Source organism: Aegilops tauschii, chromosome 5 (assembly GCF_002575655.3).
Source record: "Aegilops tauschii subsp. strangulata cultivar AL8/78 chromosome 5, Aet v6.0, whole genome shotgun sequence".
In the NCBI taxonomy this organism is placed as follows: Eukaryota; Viridiplantae; Streptophyta; class Magnoliopsida; order Poales; family Poaceae; genus Aegilops; species Aegilops tauschii.
In genome coordinates, this window is record NC_053039.3 from 129,554,696 (window position 1) to 129,578,881 (window position 24,186).

At 40.8% G+C, this 24,186-nt stretch overlaps 1 protein-coding gene across 2 annotated transcripts; it reads right to left on the bottom strand.

Annotated features, from left to right (window-relative positions):
* Positions 1 to 18,264: 18,264 nt before the first annotated feature.
* LOC120964612 (uncharacterized) lies at positions 18,265 to 19,750 on the bottom strand. Of its 2 annotated transcripts, XM_073498609.1 has the most exons (3): positions 19,637 to 19,750; positions 19,367 to 19,519; positions 18,265 to 18,958 (listed from the first exon to the last, which is right to left on the bottom strand). In XM_073498609.1, the coding sequence occupies exon 3, from the start codon at positions 18,872 to 18,874 to the stop codon at positions 18,383 to 18,385; it is 492 nt and encodes a 163-aa protein (XP_073354710.1). In that variant the 5' UTR covers positions 18,875 to 18,958; positions 19,367 to 19,519; positions 19,637 to 19,750; the 3' UTR covers positions 18,265 to 18,382. The 2 variants fall into 2 exon arrangements, with proteins under 2 accessions (XP_073354710.1, XP_040245346.2); XM_040389412.2 differs by having other exon boundaries at positions 19,367 to 19,736.
* Positions 19,751 to 24,186: the final 4,436 nt, after the last annotated feature.

The window sequence follows — 24,186 nt, forward strand, 5'->3', positions numbered from 1 at the left end:
GTCCAAGGCTATACCATATCATGCTTTTATGGATTGCCTAAAATGTTTATCCCTTTGTTGTTTGCACCCTTTGATTGTGCAGTAATCAATTATTAGGGTGATCTCTCACAATAATATCAAGTTAAAGGATGTTCTTCCCAGTGTTGCAACCATATATAGCACGTAGCGTTCCGGAGTGTGTCATGTCCACATGAGTACAAACGGGACGTGAGGTGTAAGGCAGACGATGTCAGACCGAGCAAGGAGATAACACTCGGTTGTCCTGAAGTTCTAGCAGAATCATTCTGAGCTCAGAGCACGAAGTATCGAAAGATTAACAAGAGTCATATGGTGATATGATCGACAATAATTTGCCCACTGGTCAAAATTCTCATCACCAATGATGTCCACATCAATGGCTGAGAACTAGATTTGGATCTAGAATCAATTATGAGAAATATTGATTTGAGTGGGAGCACAATTATGTATTAGTTTAGTTTAATCACTAGTGCAAATTAATTATGAACAATGTCCATGTGTAACTTGCACTATAGTTGTAGAATTATGGCTCACAGTTCCACCTTTGTTGTTGAAATTAATTAGCTATTTTTTTATCTGGTTGAATCTTTAATTGAGAGATCGTCCTCTAAAAGTGCCAAGAAGGATTTTGTTCTACTGCATGCTTACAATACTCTCTTGCTAATACTATGAGACTCACGTCGTTCGATCCAAAAGTTTGAATTGCATTACGGTATGCTTGCTTCCGAGAAACCTGAACTTCAACATGTTTGGGATAGTTATGTGATATTCTTGGAACTGAAAATTGTTTTCAGAAACAAACAAAAGATTAAAAGATATGTGATATCTAAATAAGTGTTTCGTTTTCTAGATCTAATGAAGTGTTCAACTATGTTTAAGACTGAAATGCGTAAGATCCGAAGGAATGTCGGTTATGATTTGATGGCGAGAAATTAAAGAGAAAGAACAAAACCAAAGGATGTAATGAGACTTACATGCCTAGGGATGTTCGGGGCTCACGCCACTCTTGAAAAGTTAGATAATTTTTCTGTTGAGTGGGAGAAATATTGAAAGTAAAACTATAAGAAGTTTAGAGGCGGAGGTAAAGTAAGATGGGAATGTCCAGCTCAGGTATGAATGCCATACAAGTTATAAGATTGGGAGAAAGTCGTTCAAGTAAAGTGTGACTCTTGAGAATTATGATTAAATTGTTAAACACCAAATTCTTCGAGAATTGTGGTTAAAAGTTGATCACAAGGATACTGACTCGATTGCATGTTGTTGTGAATCGATGCAAGAATTACTACGGCCTAATGACCAACAAATTAATGAGGTTAAAATATGCGTTGAAAATTTTGTAAGGTTATCATACTTTTTCATCAACATATCACCTCTGAATTTATTGTCATAATTCATTTTAAAGATTTGTACACTCTGGCCCATTGCATAAAAGTTGCAAGCCGGTGTTCATAAAAGAACAATAGTTGGTCGAGGTAATGAACAAAAGGTTCATACTCCTATTGTGAATAGGATTTAAGTTATGAATATTGATGATAAAATTGAACATCCATAACATTGTCGCTAAATGTCGCAAGACTAAAAGAATACCACATATGTGTGGCACTGCTGAAAGAACATGTGGTGCCCCCATGTTTGGTTTTGGTAATTTATGACATTCTCTATGGACTAATGGTTACCTTGAGTTGTATTTGAAGGATTTTTCCATAGACATTTCTTGAAGTCCATGTGTTGGTTTCAAGGAATTTATGAGATGACCAAGGTGCTATTCAAGGAATTATCCAAAGATTGGTCATGTATAAGACATGGTACAAGGTTGATCAAGACTAAGTCGAAGAGTGAATCAAGTTGATCAACACACAAAGCGTACAAGATGTACCGGGGGGGGGGGGTCAAGTGATCCCATGATATGGTAAGCATTGTCCATTGCGCTTTGTGTACTAACACATTCTCTATGTAAGAGTTCTATGTGGGGTTAGGTATGTTTCCATGGGTTTGCATTAAGAGGAAGATCTCATACAACCCATGGATGATGACATCAAGTGGTGATCGTCATCAAGATTGCGGTGTGCAAGTTCAAGTGGAGCATCACGAAAAGATCATGTCCTTGAGTCTTGCCATCCATTGTGGTGACAATGGACTTGTGAAGATGTGCCGAAGAGTGGCTCAACCATAGTAGAGTATGGGGGAGCAATCAACTAGTCTTCATCGAGCCAACACAATCAAGAAAGGAGGTCCAACTTCCGGAAGTCAAGATCGTCATCATGTAGCTCAAGTGGACTATGTGCAAGGCAAAGGTTTTCCCTTGATAGGTTTTCTATTTTACCGGTCGCATGGTGGTAGTTGGGAGACCGGGTTATAGGATCGGCTACCATACTATCAAGGGGGGCTCTCAAGTTGGTAGCTTCATCGTATCGTTCATAGAGAGCTCAAACCATTGCATCCTTGCATCATCTTTCTTGGTTCTTGGTTGGTGTTTCTCTTTGTGAGTTTTAGAGCTTATGGTCATTTTCATGACAAGCTCGAGTTCATCAAAAACGGAGTTCATATATGCATCTTCTATGATGTTTTTGATGTTGGAGTTTTTGTCGGTTCTTCATTCATAGAGGTTTTACATCTCTATATCTTAGGCATACTCCCTTTGACACTTCTTACTATTGGATAGTATTTGTCGTCATCTATCCAACAAGCTTGAGTTTGCTCAATTCGGAGCTCATTTGCAGAAGTTATGGCAATTCAGGCTTTCCTGCTTCCAACTGTTTTGCTCAGGCCTTTTTTGTTGCTCTCTAGCGGTAGCACCACCCTAGGCAGCAGTAGTACCGCTTGCGCAGTACTTCTGTGGTTCTAGTGTCGCGGGCACTACCGCTTGTTTTCGGGGTTCTGGACTCGTTTTTCCTCTACGCGGAAGTAGAGCGGCAGTAGTTGGCGGTAGTACTACTCTGTGCGGTAGTACCGCACTGCCCTACTCTACGATCGCGGTTTCACCTGCACACGCAACACCTAGCGTCAGTACCACTGGTGAGAGCGGTAGTACCGCTCCGGCGGCACTACCGCCTCCTTGAGTTTCTCAATTGCACGTTACGGCTGAAACCACCGTGTCAGCAGAAGTACCGCTCGCCAGAGCGGTGCTACCGCATGCGCGGACTGAGTGCATAACGGTTGGATTTTTTCCTTCCTATAAAAGGGGGTCTTCTTCCCCAATGCTTTTTATCTTTGGAGCTCGTGTTCTTCCCCCGTTGTTGACCTTCTTCGATCTTGCTTTCTCTCAATCGCTCCATGGATTCTTGCTAGTTCTTGAGGGAAAAGTGATGGAAATATGCCCTAGAGGCAATAATAAAATGGTTATTATATTTCCTTAATCATGATAAAGGTTTATTATTCATGCTAGAATTGTATTGACCAGAAACTTAAATACATGTGTGGATACATAAACAAATACCGTGTCCCTGGTGAGCCTCTACTAGACTAGATAGTTGATCAAAAGATGGTTAAGATTTCCTAACCATAGACATGTGTTGTCGCTTGAAAACGGGATCACATCATTAGTAGAATGATGTGATGGACAAGACCCATCCGTTAGAATACCATATAACTGTTCACTTTATTGCTACAACTTTCTTAATGTCAAATACATATTCCTTCGACCATCAGATCATGTAACTCCCGGATACCGGAGGAATACCTTGTGTGCTATCAAACATCATAATGTAATTGGGTGATCATAAAGATGCTCTACATGTATCTCCGAAGGTGTCTCTTGAGTTGGTGTGAATCGAGGTTGGGATTTGTCACTCTGTATGACGGAGTGGTATCTCTGGACCCTCTCAGTAATACAACATCACAAGAAGCTTGCAAGCAAAGTGACTAAGGAGTTAGTTATGGGATGATGTATTACGAAACGAATAAAGAGACTTGCCAGTAATGAGATTGAACTAGGTATGAAAATACCGACGATCAAATCTCGGACAAGTAACATACCGACGGACAAAGGGAACTGCGTATGTTGTCATAAAGGTTCAACCGATAAATATCTTCGTGGAATATGTAGGAACCAATATGGGCATACAGGTCCCGCTATTGGTTATTGACAGGAGAAGCGTCTTGGTCATGTCTACATCATTCTCGAACCCGTAGGGTCCGCATGCTTAACGTTCATTGACGATATAGTATTATATGAGTTATGTATGTTGGTGACCGAATGTTGTTCGGAGTCCCGGATGAGATCACAGACATGACGAGGAGCTCCGGGATGGTCCAAAGGTAAAGATTGATATGTGGGATAATAGTGTTTAGTCTCCGGAAGGGTTCCGGAATTCACCGGAAGGGGTTTCGGATGTTTTCCCGAAATGTTCTGGTGCGAGAACACTTTATTTGGGCCAAGGGGTAAAGCCCACGACGCTTTAGGAAGGTGCAAAAGGAAGTTTTGCGGGGGCCAGGGGCGAGATGCCAGGGACCCTGGTGTCGGGCCAGACGCCGAGGACCCTGACGTCTGGTCCTGGAGTCCGAGAAGGACTCTTGTCTTGCGTGCCAAACCGACTTTGGGGCAGGGCTAGCACCCAGAACACATCAAGATTAACCAAGCCATGTGCCGGCAACCCCGCCCCCTCTAGTTTATCCTCCGTCATAGTTTCTGTTGTGCTTGTCGAAGCCCTGCGGAGATTGTTCTTCACCACCGCCGTCACCATGTCGTCGTGCTGCCGGAACTCATCTACTACTTCGCCTCTCTTGCTGGATCGAGAATGCAAGGACGTCATCGAGCTGAACGTGTGCTGAACGCGGAGGTGTCGTACATTCGGTACTTGATCAGGACGAATCGTGAAGGTGTATGACTACATCAACCGCATTGATAAACACTTCCACTTAGCAATCTACAAGGGTGTGTAGATGCTCTCCCCTTCTCGTAGTTGTGCATCTCCATGGATAGATCTTGTGTGTGCATAGATTTTTTTTTATGCAACGTTCCCCGATGGTGGCATCATGAGCCAGGTTTATGCGTAGATGATATGCATGAGTAGAACACAAAGGAGTTGTGGGCGGTGATGTTCATACTGCTTACCACCAAAGTCTTATTTTGATTCGGCGGTATTGTGGGATGAAGCGGCCCGAACCAACCTTACATGTCCACGTACATGAGACCAGTTCCACCGACTGACATGCGACTTGTTTTGCATAAAGGTGGCCGGCGGGTGTCTGTTTCTCCTACTTTAGTTGAATCGAATTTGACTACGGCCGGTCCTTGCAGAAGGTTAGAACATCAAACTTGATCATCACCGTTGTGGTTTTGCGTAGGTAAGAACGGTTCTTGCTAGTTGCCCGTAGCAGCCATGTAAAACTTGCAACAACAAAGTAGAGGACGTCTAACTTGTCTTTGCATGGCATGTTGTGATGTGATATGGTCAAGATATGATGTGATATATGTTGATGTATGAGATGATCATGTTTTGTAATAAGTTCACGACTCGCATGTCGATGGGTACGCCAACCGGCACGAGCCTTAGGGTTGTCTTTAATTATTGTATGACATGCGTGTCAATCACTAAGCGCCATGTAATTTCTTTACTTTATCGCTATGCATTAGCAATAGTTGTACAAGCAATAGTTGGCGAGACGACTCCGACGCAACGATGGAGATCATGTCGATGCTTTGGAGATGGAGATCAAAAGCACAAGATGATGATGGCCATATCATGTCACATAAATTTGATTGCATGTGATGTTTATCCTTTATGCATCTTATTTTGCTTAGAACGACGGTAGCATTATAAGATGATCCCTTCACTTAATTTCAAGATAAAAGTGTTCTCCCTGAGTATGCACCGTTGCCAAAGTTCGTCGTTTTGAAGCACCTCGTGATGATCGGGTGTAATAGACTCTACGTTCACACACAACGGGTGTAAGCCAGTTTTGCACATGCAGAATACTTGGGTTAATCTTGACGAGCCTAGCATGTACGTACATGGTCTCAGAACACTGGAGACCGAAAGGTCGAACATGAGTCATATAGTAGATATGATCAACATGGAGATGTTCACCATTGATGACTACCTGATACGTCTCCAACATATCTATAATTTATGAAGTATTCATGCTGTTATAATATCATTCTAGGATGTTCTACAATCATTTTATAGCAACTTTATATCATTTTTTGGGACTAGCCTAGTGATCCAGTGCCCAGTGCCAGTTGCTGTTTTTTGCTTGTTTTTTACATCGCAAGAAATCAATATCAAACGGAGTCCAAACACCGCGAAACTTTTTATGGATTTTTTATGGACCAGAAGACATCCAGTGGGCCAAAGAAGCACCTAGGGGGTGCCCTGAGGGGGGCACAACCCACCAGGGCGCGCCTGGGACCCCAGGCGCGCCCAGGTGGGTTGTGCCCTCCTCAGTGGCCTCCCGCACCCCCTCTTTGCCCTATAAATCACCAAATATTCCAAAAACCCTCAGGGTAACCCTAGATCAGAAGTTCCGCCGCTGCAAGGCTCTGTAGCCACGAGAAACCAATCTAGACCCCGTTCCGGCACCCTGCCGGAGGGGGAGATCATCATCGGTGGCCATCTTCATCATCCCGGCGGCCACCATGATGAGGAGGGTGTAGTCCACCCTCGGGGTTGAGGGTTTGTATCAGTACTATGTTTTTAATCTCTCTCTCTCGTGTTCTTGAGATGTCACGAGCTTGATGTATCGTGGGCTTTGTTAATATAGTTGGATTATATGGTGTTTTCCCCTCTCTTTCTTGTTGTGATGAATTGAGTTTTCCCTTTGAGATTTCGTTTTACCGGATTGAATACTTTTATGGATTTGAGAGCACTTGATATATGTCTTACATATGAATACTCGTGGTGACAATGTGGTATCATATTGGTTCACTTGATATATGTTTTGGCACTCAACTTGCGGATTCCCGAGGTGACATTGGGGTAATCTACGCATAGGGGTTGATGCACGTTCTTGTCTTTGTTTCTCTGGTAGAAATCTTGGGGCATTCTTTATGGTTCTTTGTGTTGGATTGAGTATTATGAATCTGAAATTATTTGGTGCTATTTTAGTACGAACTCTTGGATAGATCGATCGGAAAGAATAGCTTCGAGGAGGTTTCGTACCCTACAAATGATTTCTTCTTATGTTCTCTGCTAGATAAGAACTTTGGAGATTCTTCATCGCACTTTGAGGGGTGGTTATATGATCCAATTATATTAGCATTGTTGGGAGATTGCACTAGTGAAAGTACGGACCCTAGGCCTCATTTTAAAACATTGCAATACCGTTTGTGCTCTGTTTTATCAATTGCTACCTTGCTGTTTTTTATTGTTATTATTACAAAATTAATATCTAATATCGTTACTACACTTTTATCACCATCTCTTCGCTGAACTAGTGCACCTATACAATTTGCCATTGTATTTGGTGTGTTGGGGACACAAGAGACTTTTTGTTATTTGGTTGCAGGGTTGTTTGAGAGAGACCATCTTCATCCTACGCCTCCCACGGATTGATAAATCTTAGGTCATCCACTTGAGGGAAAATTGCTACTGTCCTACAAAACTCTACGCTTGGAGGCCCAACACGAGTCTACAAAAATAAAGTTGCGTAGTAGACATCAAGCTCTTTTCTGGAGCCGTTCCCGGGGAGGTGAGTGCATGAAGGTATATCTTTAGATCTTGCAATCAAATCTTTTAGTTTCTTGTTTTATCACTACTTTGGTTTATAAAAAGAAAACTAAAAAAATGGAATTGAGGTTGCATCATATTATTGATCATCTTTATGGTATCTTTCTTGAAAATGATGGATCGGAAAATTGTGCTCAATTGTTAGACTAAGAAGTCAATAAAATGTTCGGCACAAAATATTTGAATGATGAGCATGATTGCAATGTTGTTAGTATGAATTCTTTGAATATCCAAAATGCTAATGATGATTGCACAAGTCATGACAAAAATGTTTCTTATAAACATGTCAATTTTTGTGGAGTGCATAAAGTTTGTGAAGACGTGCCTTATAGGGAAGATAAATTTTGTAAGAAGCATAAACATGATAAAACCAATTCTTTGCTCAAAGAGATAGATGAATTTGCTACAAAATTATGCTCTCTTTGTCCTATTACTTGTGAACTTTGCAATAAGGTTGGTCATCTTAATTTCCAATGCAAACTATTTCATGATCGAATCATGGCCAAATATTTTAATAATTTGATCACCCAACTTTATAATGAGCTTTTTCTATTTTTGGGGAGTGAATAATTGACACATAAAAATAGTTGGTTTGAAGTATTCATTCTCACGGATGACATTGAAACTAATCTAAATATATATATATATATATATATATATATATATATATATATATATATATATATATATATATATATATATATGTGTGTGTGTGTGTGTGTGTGTGTGTGTGTGTGTGTTTTGCATGGTAAATTGCAATGAGAATGCTTATATTGCCAACTATAGAAAGATGGGGAAACCAATAGAATATAAAAGGAATACTAATGAAAGGGTAAAGATTTCCACTTTCCCTCCTATTGTCTCTCATGATGAAATTGGTAACGAGGAGGAGCTTCCTATCCAACCAATCTCACCAATAAGAAGCTTGAAAAAATTAATTAAACCCACACATGATGTGGTGAAGAAGAAGAAAAGAAGAAAGAATAGAGGTAAAAAGGTATCTCTCCCAAATAATATTGCTCCTATTATTGTTGTGCCTCATGAAAATGAATCAAAAATAATTGTGGAAGATGATGCACTTGATGATGATATTGCTTCTATGTCTTATGGCACAATGTCCGAGAGCACTATTGATGATGATTTTGTTATGCCCATTGCTTGTTGTGATGATTATGATTGGGAAGATAATGATACTTCTTATAATATTGGAAATCTTTTTGGCACCAGCTTGGGAAATTATGATGATATCAATTGTTATACCGTTGGTGCTACTCATACTATTAATGACGAGAGTGATTATGCTTATGATATGCCAAGCCACAAGCTTGGGGATGCTATGTTTGATGAGAATGACATGTTTGAGAATTTATTTGCTGCAATTAATGTTTGTCCCAAGCTTGGGGATGATATGATTAATGAAGATGATCTTTTTAGTCCCCCTACTTTGAATGATCAAATTTGCTATGATGATTGCATGCCTCCTATCTACGATGAGAACAAAGTTGCTACTTATGATGATTATTGTGATGATACTTATGTTATAAAAAGTAGTGATAATTATTGTCATAATTTTGAATATCCTTTTACTGAACATTACTCTTTCAATGTGGAAACAATTTTTAGTATTCGAGTTTCATATGATACTCCCACCTTTGTGAATGAGAAGAAATTTTCTTATGTGGAGAGTAATAAAATTTCTATGCTTGTGGATCATGAAAAGAATGATTTATGTGATGGTTATATTGATGAATCTATTCATGATACTACTGAAATTATTATGAGAGAGGAACTTATGATTCATGATGCTCTCTTTATGTTTCAATCCTTATCTTTTATGCGATCATCATTGAACTCATCATGCCTAGCTAAAAGGCATTAAAGAAAAGCACTTGTTGGGAGACAAACCAACACTTTTACCTACTGTTTTTGTGTGTTCACATGATTAAGCTACTGTAGTAATCATGTTTTATTGCTTTTGTTTCAATAAAGTGCCAAGTAAAGCCTTTGGGATAGTGTGGATGATAGTTGACTTGATTCTGTGCAAAAATATAAACTTTTGCGTCCAGTGCAGAAATTCCTATATTTTACCAGAACATGGAAAAATTCTGAAATTTTACAAAAGATAGATATACAAATTTCCTACGTTTTCCTAATTTTGCAGAATTTTTGGACTAGCAGAAGTATGGTTTGAGTACAGATTACTACAGACTGTTCTGGTTTTGACAGATTCTGTTTTCAATGCATAGTTTGCTTGTTTCCTAGTTTCTATGGCTTATATTGCTCAATATAAATTATGGAAATGATATGCTACAGTACGCATTGTGTGGAAACAATTATGAATCTTGTCTTTGACAGTACCAAAGTGAAATGGTTTTGCTCTTTATCATACTAACCTATCTCACGAAGTGCCGTTAAGTTTTGTGTGATTAAAGTTTTCAAGTTTTGGGTGAGACGTCGATTGAGGAGAATAAGGAGTGAGAATACCCTAAGCTTGGGGATGCCCAATGCACCCCAAGTTAATATCCAAGGAAGATCCAAGCAACTAAGCTTGGGGATGCCCCGGAAAGCATCCCCTCTTTCGTCTCCAACATTATCGGTAACCTCACTTGGAGCTATATTTTCATTCGTCACTTGATATGAGTTTTACTTGGAGCGTCATTTTATTTTTTTAGGATTTGCTTGCTTCTATCTATAATAATGTTTTGCATCTTTTACTTCAATAAAATGTCAAGGGTAGCCTTTACCATGCTCATTTTACAAGTATACATGTTGCTGTTTCAAAACAGAAACTTTATCGATGTTGCAAAAATTCCTTGGAAAATCAGAATGTGATAAAATATTGAAACGTTTTGCACAGTAAGCTCTGACAAGTTTTCTGCAGCGTGGTAAATTTTCATAATTTTTGGAGTTAAGGAAGTATTGATACTCTTGCATTCTTTACAGATTGCACTGTTTTGGCAGATTGCTATTATGTTTGCATTGTTTGCATATGTTTGCTTGTTTAATGAGTCTATTTGAGGATGGGAGTATTAAATATGCAGAGGCATTTAGTATGCAATGTTGAATAATAATTTTTGTGATTTTCTACAGTATATAATGATAAGGTTTTTGCATTGGTTTATACTAACTTATCTCACGAGTTCTTGTTGAGTTTTGTGTGGATGTAGTTTTTATGATTTAGGGAAACCGTGATATAAAAGGAATTAAGGAGACACAAAAGCTCAAGCTTGGGGATGCCCATGGCATCCCAAGATAATATTTCAAGAAGTCTCAAGCATCTAAGCTTGGGATGGCCCGGTAGGTATCCCACCTTTCTTCATCAACAATTATCGGTTAGTATCGGTTGAGCCTAAGTTTTTTCTTATTCACATGAGTTGTGATATCCTTGAAATGTCATTTATTTTCATTTGCTTGCTGTTTTAATAAAATACTTAGATCTGGAAGTTTTAAATAAGAGAGAGTCCTCAATTAGCTACCCATTTACATAACTACTCGCTTGATCTTCACTTATATCTTTTCGGAGTAGCTTGTCATTTACTCTTGTGCTTCACTTATATCATATGAGTAATTTGTTGAATAAATTGAATATCATGAAGTTGAAATTATATGTTCATATCATGCCTAGTGGTAGCATTGGGTTTAGAAAGTGAAAATCTTTTGAAGCTTGACAATCACAATATTGGTCATACAAGCAATTCATGAATGATTAGTAGAAGGAAGAGAACTTTCACATGCAAATACACTATCTTGGAAATCTTTTGTGATTGTGAGCCCCCATCAAAATAATATATGCCAAAATTGTTGACGTTGGACAAGGAAGACAACTTAATGATTTATGTTTGTTCATATTCACATAGAAGTTATATTGTCATAGATCCTTCAACATGTGGTGCTTGCCCCCCATCTTTGCTAGACAAAAATTCCTCAGCAAGTAGAAATACTACTTGTGCATCCTTAAACCCAAATCTTATTTTCAAGAGTCCACCATACCTACCTAAGGATCGAGCAAGATCTTTCAAGTAAGTTGTCATCGGTGCAATAAGGCAATAAAAATTGCTTCTAAAAGTGTTAGATCATTTAGTGTAAGAGAAAATTGAGCGTTGTACGAACTTGTGATGGCAAAGAATAAAAGCGACAGACTGCATAATAAAGGTTGCTATCATAAGGGGCAATATAACGTGACGTTCTTTTGCACTAAGGGGTTGAGCATACAAACAAAAAGCACATGGCAACCTCTGCTTCCCTCTGTGAAGGGCATATCTTTTACTTTTAAGTATTTACTTTCATGCAAGAGTCAAAGTTTTTCTCTCTATTCCTTTTTATTTTTCTCCTTTGTTAAGCATCATGTGGTGAGGAAAGATCTAGGCACATATATCTAGTTGGATATGGGTAGCATGAGTTATCATTGTTGACATCACCCTTGAGGTGAATACGTTGGGAGGCAAAATTATAAGCCCCTATCTTTCTATGTGTCCGGTTGAAACGTTTTGCTCATGTGTATGCGGTGAGTGTTAGCAATCATAGAAGACTATATGATGGTTGAGTATGTGGAGCTCTTACTTAGACTCTGTTGAATAAGTTGAATTGCAATTGTTTGGAGATTGAGAGCATAGGTTGTTGAGTTTCAAGAGAATTCATTGTTTGAACCTTAACATGTGAATTGGTTGCTACTTTAACATGAGAAGTTTATAAGAAAGAATTGCTGTTATGATGCTAGGAAAAGTGATTGAAATTATCATTGATCAAACTTATGCACTTTGCTAGCATTCACACTTCATAAATTATTTCTTTTATCATTTACCTACTCGAGGACGAGTAGGAATTAAGCTTGGGGATGCTGATACGTCTCCAACGTATCTATAATTTATGAAGTATTCATGCTGTTATATTATCATCCTTGGATGTTCTACAATCATTTTATAGCAACTTTATATCATTTTTTGGTACTAACCTAGTGACCCAGTGCCCAGTGCTAGTTGTTGTTTTTTGGAGTGAATTGCAAAAAACCACCACAGTTGAAGTTAAAGCATCCAATTGCCACCACATTTCTAGCGCGTCCCAAAAATCCACCACTTTACTTGTAAATTTTCTCAATAAAAACAAATGACCGGTTTGCTGCAGTTAACCCGATTTCTGACAGGGCTGGCCCACCCGTCAGGTGCCACGTGGGCGAGGCCAGACGGCGAGTGGGTTGACGGCCGTTACGACACACGCGTGGTCAAAGCGGTCGCGGCTCTGACTGCTTGGCCCATTCTCCCCTCTTTCCCCCGTCTCTCTCTGTCCTGCGATGGCGGCGGCGGCTAAACCTACCGGCGGCGGTGGCGAGTCAGCAGGCGGCGGAGGGACTGGAGGCGATGGTGATGGGTTCTCGGAGGTGGACAACTGGTTCGGCAGCAGTAGCTTGCCGACGCAGCGGGCTCCTTCACCGGAGCGATCCCCTTCGCCCCCCTCGCCGCCGGAGTGGGACATAGAGCGCCGTGCGGCGGCGGCCCTAGCACGCAAGATCAGGGCTTCAGGCGTGGGAGAAGGCCATCAGTGGGCTTCAGGGTTCGGCGGCGTGTGGTAAGATTTCTTCCCCCTCCACCCCTCTCTTCATTGGATTCACTGGAAATTTTAGGGTTGTTAGATTGCATATAAACCTATCATGTTACAGTATGGTTGTTAATGGGCTGTTAGATTTTAGGAAATTTTAGGGTTGTTAGATTTCAGGAGATTTTAGGGCAGTTTGATTTTAGTGCTTTGTTTACTGAAGATTATTGTTTGTTTACTCAAGTGTTGTAGCTGATATAGTTAATATCTTTTCTGTACAACATGTTTCAGTAGGAAATATAGCTCTGGGTTTATGGTTTTATGCATGAATGCTTTGTTTAGTCCTTATTGACAGTGAAGATAGTGCTAATATCTTGTCTGAATAACATGTTACATTATTAAAACAGAATCAATGAAGCACTAATTCTCCTCAATTTTCTGTAGTTTGGATGATGAGATATGGAAAATAAGGTACCATTTTCAAGGGAGAGACAACTTGGAGAGGACCATTTCTCTATCAGAAATTACTTATATTAACATGTTAGCACTGCTAGAGACTGAAGAGGGATATACTAAAGCTGACTACATGTTCTATATGAAAGAAGAAGGAAAGGGGGCAGCAGGAATGCAGGTTATTGACAGTGAAGATAGTGTGGAAGAGATGCTAGACTATTATGCTGAGCAGAAGGTGCTCAACATAACTGTAATTAAGGCTAATGAGCCTAATCCAGGAGAGTTTAACAGGTCAAATATTGTGGAGGAACAAGTGCCTATAAGTAATGTGGGGGATTCCAACATTATTTCTATAGATGAGGCAGGAGTATTGTTCCCTATTGCTGTTGAAGACACAGTTGAAGAGCTCTATGCTGTGCCTATTGCTGTTGTAGAGCCAGGTGAAGAGTCTGCATATATTAACACACAACAGAGCATGAATTTGAAGAAAGCAAAGGGCAAAGAGAAATTACAGGAAGATGTTGGCCCCTCTGATGATGAAGTGTTTGTTGATTTGAACTGTTGTGAGGACTGCTCTGAGGAGGAAGATGAAATCATTGAGAAGGAAGATGAAATCATTGAGGAGGAAGAGCATGACATAGGTAATGAGGAGGAAGATGAAATCATTGAGAAGCTAAAGCAGAAAAGGAAACAGAGAGAGGATCCTATGCATCACTTTGAAGGAGACACAGAAGTGGAAGAGATGTGTCCAGAGGCAGAGGACTCAGACACAGAACCTGAGACACCTCTTCATCAAACATTCAAGAAAGTAGGCAAAGCAGGCCCCACTACAAGATCACACCATGAAGCTGACATTGAGGTAATTCCTGATTTCATTCCATCTGATGATTCTGCTTGTTTCCCTAGGGACTATGGCATTAGTGATTCAGATGATGAGTCAGGTCTACCACTGCCCTGTGGAAGGAAGAGTCAAGCCAAGAGGGCCAGGACTAGGATCTGGTATGATGAGACCAAGCCAGATGCTCATGACCAACTTTGCTTGAGTATGTGCTTCACTGATGTGTATCAGTTTAGAAGAGCACTTAGGAATTTTCATATCAGAATCCTTAGAAATTTCCAGTACCATAGGAACTGCAAGGATAGGATCATTGTGCATTGCAAAGAAAGGGACAATGTGTGTCCTTTTTTCATGACTGCATCCACAATTGCTCATGAGAAGACATTCTGCATCAAGAAGATGAAGTTGTTGCACACTTGTGGTGCACATGGAGAAAAAACCAAAGTGACAGTTGTCTGGATGGCCAGAACATGTGAGCAGCAACTGAGAGATAATCCAAGGGCTGGTGTTGATGCAATTTTAAAAAGAACAAATACTAAGTATGGGCTGGAAGTGCCAAAGACCAAGGCCTATAGGGCAAGGTCATTGGCCATTGAAGTGGTGGAAGGTGACATGAAGGGACAATACACAAGGTTTAGGGATTATCTTCAAGCTGTGCTTGATACCAACCTTGGGAGCAGATGCATTGTGACTACCAGAGAGCTTGAGCTCCATCCTAGCCCAAATCCTAGGTTCCACTACATGTTCTACTGTCTGAATGCTTCAAAAGAAGGTTTCTTGAATGGGTGTAGGCCCTTTATAGGTATTATATGAATTCTAAATTACTCCAATTCATTGCCCATATCTTGTACTTAATAATGCACTCATTTCACTACCCAATGCTTTAATACAGGTTTAGATGGTTGCTTTATCAAGCTTTCTACTGGGCAACAGATACTTGCTGCCACTGGTAGGGATGGGAATAACAACATATTCCCTATTGCAATTGGTATTGTTGATAAGGAGGACAAGGAAAGTTGGACTTGGTTTCTTAGCCAATTAAGAGCTTGCATTGGAGAGGGGAACAAGTGGGGCACATACACAATCATCTCTGATGGACAGAAGGTATATTTTTCATTTCACAATTGAATGAGCAATTTCTAGAAATAATAATTTGTTATACTTGCTGCCATTATGAAGTTATATGATTAATACTTGCTGCCATTATGAAGTTATATGATTAATACTTGCTGCCATCTATATAATGACTTAAACAGGGGCTGTTGAATGCAATTCAAGCTGTGTTCCCACACTCACCTCAAAGATATTGTCTTAGACATATCTATGCAAATTTCCAGTCAGCTGGCTTCAGGAGTGAGGAGTTGAAGAAGCATATGGACAATGCTGCATATTCATACACCAAGAATGGTTTTGAGCTTGCAATGAATGAACTGAGAAAGGAGGATGAAGATGCTTGGAAGTGGCTTTGTGATATCCCTAAAGAGACTTGGGCAAGGCATGCTATGGATCACACATGCAAGACAAACCTAGTAGTTAACAATCTTAGTGAAGTGTTTAACAAGATGATACTAGATGTGAGGAACAAGCCAATAAGGAGCTGTGTAGATGGATTCAGAACTAAGTTGATGGTTAAGTACCAAGCAGTTAGAGAGAAGACAGAGAAGAGTAAGTGGGAGATAACACCCACTTATATGGAGAAGTTGGAGGAGTCAAAGAAGTACTCAAGGCAATGCACTGCATACATGGCAGGTCCTGGTATTTGGCAAGTCACTAGTGGGGAGTCTACCTACTGTGTGAACCTTGATAAGTGGACCTGTGACTGCAAGAAGTGGGACCTATGTGGTTGGCCATGTAACCATGCAGTTTCTGCCATTACAAGAGTGAAGGGGCAGCCAGAAGACTATGTGCATGAGTTCTTCAAAAAACCATCGTATAAGGAAACATACAAGCACATCATCTACCCTGTACCAGGGCCTGACTGTTGGCCTAGGACACCAATTGTTGACATAGATCCACCAGTGTTCAAAGAGAAGAAGGGCAGAAAGCAAACAACTAGGAGGAAGGGGCAATTTGAGGTCCCAACAAAGAAGGATACATCAAGGATGGCAACTGTCACCTGTAGCAACTGCAAGATGCAGAAACATAGGTACACCTACTGCCCTCAGCCCCTGAAGCCTCATCTGCAGGCAAGAAAGGACAAGCATAAGGTATTGTTTTCAACTTATTACCATGTCCTATGCACACTGTTGTCATTGTTTTCAACTTATTACCATGAAACTGGCACAAACAACTAGCCTCACCAGTTTTCATTGTTTTAATCATTTGATTCATCCTAATTGTTGGGCTATGATGTGTGCTTTCTTAGACAACCAGAACTCACTACCATGGAGCTGGGGGAAGTTCTACTGCTACTGCACAGCCTGCAACCAGTGCACCACTTGCTGCAACTACTAGGGTTAGAAGAACAACTGCTACTGGTCATTCCCAGCCTGCTACATCTACCAGGGGAAGAAAATCAACTGCTGCTTCTACTGGTCCTGCCCAGCCTGCTGCTTCTACAAGGCCAAGAAGAACAACTGCTGCTTCTACAAGGGCAAGCATCACCATTGATGCTTCTACTACTTCCCAGGCTGCCACAAGAGCTTCAGGTTCAAGCAATGCAGCCAGCAGGAGAGGTGGAAGGCCCTACATGGCACCTAGGGCTGCAACTACAACAGAGGGAGCAACAGTAGGGTCTAAAAGGAAGAGGTTCCAGAGCACCAAGATGAGGGGTTACTTTTATGCCAGTGGCAACTAGTCAGTGCACAATTTGGCTGTTGTCTTTTGAACTGCCTGCCTTAAGTATTTCTAAATATCATAAACTATGCCTGAGAACTGCTATGTGTGAACTGCTATGTGTAATCAGTATTTAGCTTGAGAACTTGTTTGTGTTACCATGCTAAGTTTGAGAACTGTTATGGATGAGAACTTTTATGGTTGAGAACATGTTTGTGTCATCAACAATTTACTTGTTTGATTTGATGCTTTTTCTATTCTAAAAGATTTTGGCCACCTTGGATGTAACATGGCAGCATGGCAGCTACTATTTCTTTATGCTTTTGGTTGTAACATGGCCAGTTACTATGGCCTTGTGCTTTTGGTTGAAAAACATGGCAGTAAGAATATATTGTCTTGATATTGTGTCATGGTGTATGACTATGTCCAAATATATGTTTGAATTTTTTTGTTTTGTGCATACATATCTTCAGAAGTGAATTAACGGGTAAAATGCTGTCCAAATTGAGCCAAAATGCTGCCCAAAATTTGAACATTTTTTTGAACCACCCAGAAAAATTTCTAAAAATTACAGAAATTCAATCATATATGTACGACTAATCTGGGAAAGTTTCATGCAATTTTGATCATTGGTTGAACGGCAAAATGCATTTCAACTTTGAGCTTGACTACTTTGACCACATTTTGACTGATATTTAAAAGTTGTCAGAAAAAATTCTAAAAATTACAGTAAATCATTCATATCTATGTGACTAATCTGAGAAAGTTTCATGCTTGTTTGATTGATATTTTGACTGATCATTACTTGTTTGATTTGATGCTTTTTCTATTCTAAAAGATTTTGGCCACCTTGGTCATCAACAATTACATAACTGGGGTAGTTTTGCAGCTAGTCATTACATACATTACATAACTTAACTGGAGGTAGTTTTGTAGCTAGTCATTACATACATTACATAACTTAACTGGAGGTAGTTTTGTAGAAAATCATTACAGGCATTACATAACTAGGGGATTCCCAAAATATACAACCCCAAGGCCAGCTATATTGTTCCAAGGCCACATATTAGCTTAACATAACTGAGGTGATGAACATCATTGTTCACTCATCAAGGATTGACTTGATCTTGGCAAGCTTGTCCTTGTTGCCATGACCAGCTTTCATAAGATCACCCACCAGAAACTCCAGCTTCTTCTTCTCCTCTACCAGCCTGTCCCTCTCTTTCTTCATCTCATCCCTCTCCTTCCTTGTGTTCCTAATGATCTCCCCCTGAGACCTAAGAATGCACTTCATCTCCTTCAGCTCCTGAGCCAGCTTCTCCATCTCCTTCATCTTGCCAAAGTCAGCACTCTGCTTCTCCTTGCTGATAGCTAGCTTCTCCATGTCCTTGTCCACATCCATCTGCTTCTGCTTGAACTCTTCATCACTCATGACCCTGTTGTTCTGATCTGCCCAATCAAACATCTTGGTGACTTCCTCAACCAGCTGACTGTACTGATCCCCAAGTGTATCCAACTGCTTGTTGACCTTGTCCAACTCTTTCTTATACTTCTCATGGTCAATCATTCTGCCATGATTCTCCTCATGAAACATCTCCCATATCTTCTCCAAACATCTTTGCAGAATAGAAGGCCATGGGGCATCAACCCACTGAGCAACTCCACAGTCAATACCATCCTGCATCAAGTTTCATTTACTTAATTTACTGACATGTTTCATTTACTTAATCAATGTCCTAAACATGTTTCATTTACTGACAGAAACTGATGCTTGCAAAATCACTGTGAAAAACATGTTTCATCAACTGTAGACAGTCCAAATTGACTGAATTTACTGAATTCACTGCAGACTAACTACCACTAACACAATTAACTGAATTTACTAACAGCAACTACAGACAGTCCAAATTTACTGCATACTAACTACCAAATCTACTGCAGACACTACAAATTTACTGCAGACTAACTTACATTTGATTCTTGCAACTGCAGACAGTCCAAATTAATTGAATTTACTGACAGCAATTATTACAACAATCTGCAGACTAACTACCACTAACACAAACCCTCGTTGGATAACACTGACCTAAGGAACAGCACATCCATAGAACCTCCTCCCAGTGTCCTTTCCTTCAAATGCAACATATTTCATGCATGGGGCCAAGTGCAGTCTACATGTGATGCTTGCATCTGCAGCTCTACCACAGAAGGATGGATCTATAGTGGTGTCAGGGTTCGCCTGCATTGTAGCACACTAGTGAACCGCAGAAAAGATAGCAACTGCTCCAAACATGGTCTCAAATCGAAGAACACTTGAACACTAACCCTAACCCTAGGTGCAAAGCAGATATCTTACCCAGTGCTGCTCCAGATCCATGCCGACCAGCTCCTCCTCGTCGCTGCTCTCCTCTCCATCCTTCCACGACGGCATCTTCTACGGCGGGGAGGGAACCGTGCCTCCGGCGGCGGCAACAGGGGACAGAGCAGAGGAGTGAGAGTGAGAGAGTGAGCGAGTGGAGTGTGAGCGGAGTGTGAGCGGCGGGGAGTGGGGGCTCTGTTTTGTACCGACAGCCCTAACGGCCATCAACCCACTCGCCGTATGGCCTCGCCCACGTGGCACCTGACGGGTGGGCCAGCCCTGTCAGAAATCGGGTTAACTGCGGCAAACCGGTCATTTGTTTTTATTGAGAAAATTTACAAGTAAAGTGGTGGATTTTTGGGACGCGCTGGAAATGTGGTGGCAATTGGATGCTTCAACTTCAAATGTGGTGGTTTTTTGCAATTCACTCTTGTTTTTTGCTTGTTTTTTACATCCCAGGAAATCAATATCAAACGGAGTCCAAACACCGCGAAACTTTTTATGGATTTTTTATGGACCAGAAGACAACCAGTGGGCCAGAGAAGCACCTGGGGGGTTGCCCCGAGGGGGGCACAACCCACCAGGGCGCGCCTGGGGGCCCAGGCGCGCCCAGGTGGGTTGTGCCCACCTCGGTGGCCTCCAGCACCCCCTCTTTGCCCTATAAATCACCAAATATTCCAAAAACCCTCGGGGTAACCCTAGATCAGAAGTTCCACCGCCGCAAGGCTCTGTAGCCACAAGAAACCAATCTAGACCCCGTTCCGGCACCTTGCCAGAGGGGGAGATCATCATCGGTGGCCATCTTCATCATCCCGGCGACAATCACGACGAGGAGGGAGTAGTCCACCCTCGGGGCTGAGGGCTTGCATCAGTAGCTATGTGTTTAATCTCTCTCTCTCTCTCTCTCTCATGTTCTTGAGATGTCACGATCTTGATGTATCGTGGGCTTTGTTAATATAGTTGGATCATATGGTGTTTTCCCCTCTCTATCTTGTTGTGATGAATTGAGTTTTCCCTCTGAGATTTCATTTTATCGAATTGAATACTTTTATGGATTTGAGAGCACTTGATATATATCTTGCATATGAATACTCATGGTGACAATGGGGTATCGTATTGATTCACTTGATATATGTTTTGGCACTCAACTCGCGGATTCCCGAGGTGACATTGGGGTAATCTACGCATAGGGGTTGATGCACGTTCTTGTCTTTGTTTCTCCGGTAGAAATCTTGGGGCACTCTTTGAGGTTCTTTGTGTTGGATTGAGTATTATGAATCTGAAATTATTTGGTGTTATTTTAGTACGAACTCCTGGATAGATCGATTGGAAAGAATAGCTTCAAGGTGGTTTCGTACCCTACAAACGATTTCTTCTTATGTTCTCCGCTAGATAGGAACTTTGAAGTGATTCTTCATCGTACTTTGAGAGGTGGTTATATGATCCAATTATATTAGCATTGTTAGAAGATTGCACTAGCGAAAGTACAGACCCTAGGCCTCATTTTCAAGCATTGTAATACCATTTGTGCTCCGTTTTATCAATTGCTACCTTGCTGTTTTTTATTGTTACTATTACAAAAACCAATATCTACTATCGTTACTACCCTTCTATCACCATCTCTTCGCCGAACTAGTGCACCTATACAATTTGCCATTGTATTTGGTGTGTTGGGGACACAAGAGACTTTTTGTTATTTGGTTGCAGGGTTGTTTGAGAGAGACCATCTTCATCCTACGCCTCCCACAGATTGATAAACCTTAGGTCATCCACTTGAGGGAAAATTGCTACCGTCCTACAAAACTCTGCACTTGGAGGCCCAACACGAGTCTACAAGAATAAAGTTGCATAGTAGACATCACTACCCCATCTCACGTGATGATCGGACATGGGTCAGTTGATTTGGATCATGTATATATCACTCAGATAACTTGAGGGATGTTAATTTAAGTGGGAGTTCATTAGTAATTTGATTAATTGAACTTAATTTATCATGAACTTAGTCCTCATAGTATTTGCAAATCTATGTTGTATATCAATGGCTCGTGCTTCCCTTCCCTTGAATTTTAATGCGTTCCTAGAGAAAGCTAAGTTGAGAGATGATGGTAGCAACTACACAGACTGGCTCCGTCACTTGAGGATTATCCCCATTGCTACACAGAAGAATTATGACCTTGATGCACCGCTAGGCGACAGACCTGCTGCAGGAGTTGATGCAGATGTTATGAATGTCTGGCAGACTCGATCTGATGACTGCTCGATAGTTTGGTGTGCCATGCTTTACGGCTTAGAACCGGGACTTCAAAGACGTTTTTAACGCCACAGAGCATATGAGATGTTCCAAGAGCTGAAGTTGATATTTCAATCTAATGCCCGGGTTGAGAAATATGAAGTCTCCAACAAGTTCTATAGTTGTAAGATGGAGGAGAACAGTTTTGTCAGTGAACACATACTCAAAATGTCTAGGTATCATAACCACTTGACTCAGCTGGGAATTGATCTTCCAGTTGAGAGTGTTATTTATAGAGTTCTTCAGTCACTGCCACCAAACTATAAAGGCTTTGTGGTGAACTATAATATGCAAGGGATGACGAAAACGATTCCTGGGCTCTTCGCGATGCTGAAATCGGCGGAGGTACAAATCAAGAAGGAGCATCAAGTGTTGATGGTTAACAAGACTAATAGTTTCAATAAAAAGGGCAAGGGAAAGAAAGGGAACTTAAAGAAGAATGACAAGCAATATGCCGCTCCCGTGAAGAAGCCCAAAGTTGTACCCAAGCCTGAAACCGAGTGTTTCTACTGCAAAGGAAATGGTCACTTGAAGCGGAACTGCCCCAAATACTTGGCAGATAAGAAGGATGGCAAAGTGAACAAAGGTATATTTGATATACATGTTATTTATGTGTTCCTTACTTATGCTCGTAGTAGCGCCTGGGTATTTGATACCGGTTCGGTTGCTCATATTTGTAACTCAAAAAAGGAGCTGTAGAATGAACGAAGATTGGCTAAGGACGAGGTGACGATGCGCGTCGGGAATGGTTCCAAGGTTGATGTGACCTCCGTCGGCACGCTACCTCTACATCTACCTTCGGGATTAGTTTTAGACCTCAATAATTGTTATTTGGTGCCAGCGTTGAGCATGAACATTATATCTGGATCTTGTTTGATGCGAAACGGTTATTCATTTAAGTCGGAGAATAATGGTTGTTCTATTTATATGAGTAACATCTTTTATGGTCATGCACCTTCGATGAATGGTCTATTCTTGTTGAAACTCGATCGTAGTAATACACATATTCATAATATTGATCCCAAAAGATGCGAAGTTGATAATGATAGCGCAACATACTTGTGGCACTTCCGTTAAGGTCATATTGGTGTAAAGCGCATGAAGAAACTCCGTGCAGATGGACTTTTGGAATCACTTGATTATGAATCATTTGATACTTGCGAACCATGCCTCATGGGTAAGATGACTAAAACTCCGTTTTCCGGAACAATGGAGCGACCTAATGACTTATTGGAAATGATACATACTGATGTATGTGGTCCAATGAGTGTTGAGGCACGTGGCGGGTATCGTTATTTTCTAACCTTCACAGATGATTTGAGTAGGTATGGGTATATCTACTTGATGAAACACAAGTCCGAGACACTTGAAAAGTTCAAAGAATTTCAGAATAAAGTGGAGAATCATCGTAAGAAAATAAAGTTTCTATGATCTGATCACGGAGGCGAATATTTGAGTTACGAGTTTGGCCTTCATTTAAGACAATGTGGAATTGTTTCACAACTCACGTCACCTGGAATACCACAGCGTAGTGGTGTGTCCGAACGTCGTAACCGTACTTTATTAGATATGATGCGTTCTATGATGTCTCTTATCTAAGCTCAAACCTAAATCAGAGAAGTGCGTCTTCATAGGATACCCTACAGAAACTATTGGGTACACCTTCTACCACAGATTCGAAGGCAAAATCTTTGTTGCTAAGAATGGGTCATTTCTTGAGAAGGAGTTTCTCTCGAAAAAAGTGAGTGGGAGGAAAAGTAGAACTTGATGAGGTAACAGTACCTTCTCTCGAATTGGAAACTAGCACATCAGAGAAAACTGTTCCTGTGATGCCTACACCAACTAGAGAGGAGGCTAATGATGATGATCATGAAACTTCAGATCAAGTTACTACTGAACCTCGTAGGTCGACCAGAACATGTACCACACCAGAATGGTACACTAATCCTGTCCTGGAAGTCATGTTGTTAGACAATAGCGAACCTATGAACTATGAAGAAGCTATGATGAGCCCAGATTCTGATAAATGGCTTGAGGCCATGAAATCTGAGATAGGATCCATGTATGAGAACAAAGTGTGGACTTTGGTGGACTTCCCGATGATCGGCAAGCCATTGAGAATAAATGGATCTACAAGAAGAAGACGGACGCTGATGGTAATATCACTGTCTACAAAGCTCGACTTGTTGCGAAAGGTTTTTGACAAGTTCAAGGGGTTGACTACGATGAGAGTTTCTCACCCGTAGCGATGCTTACT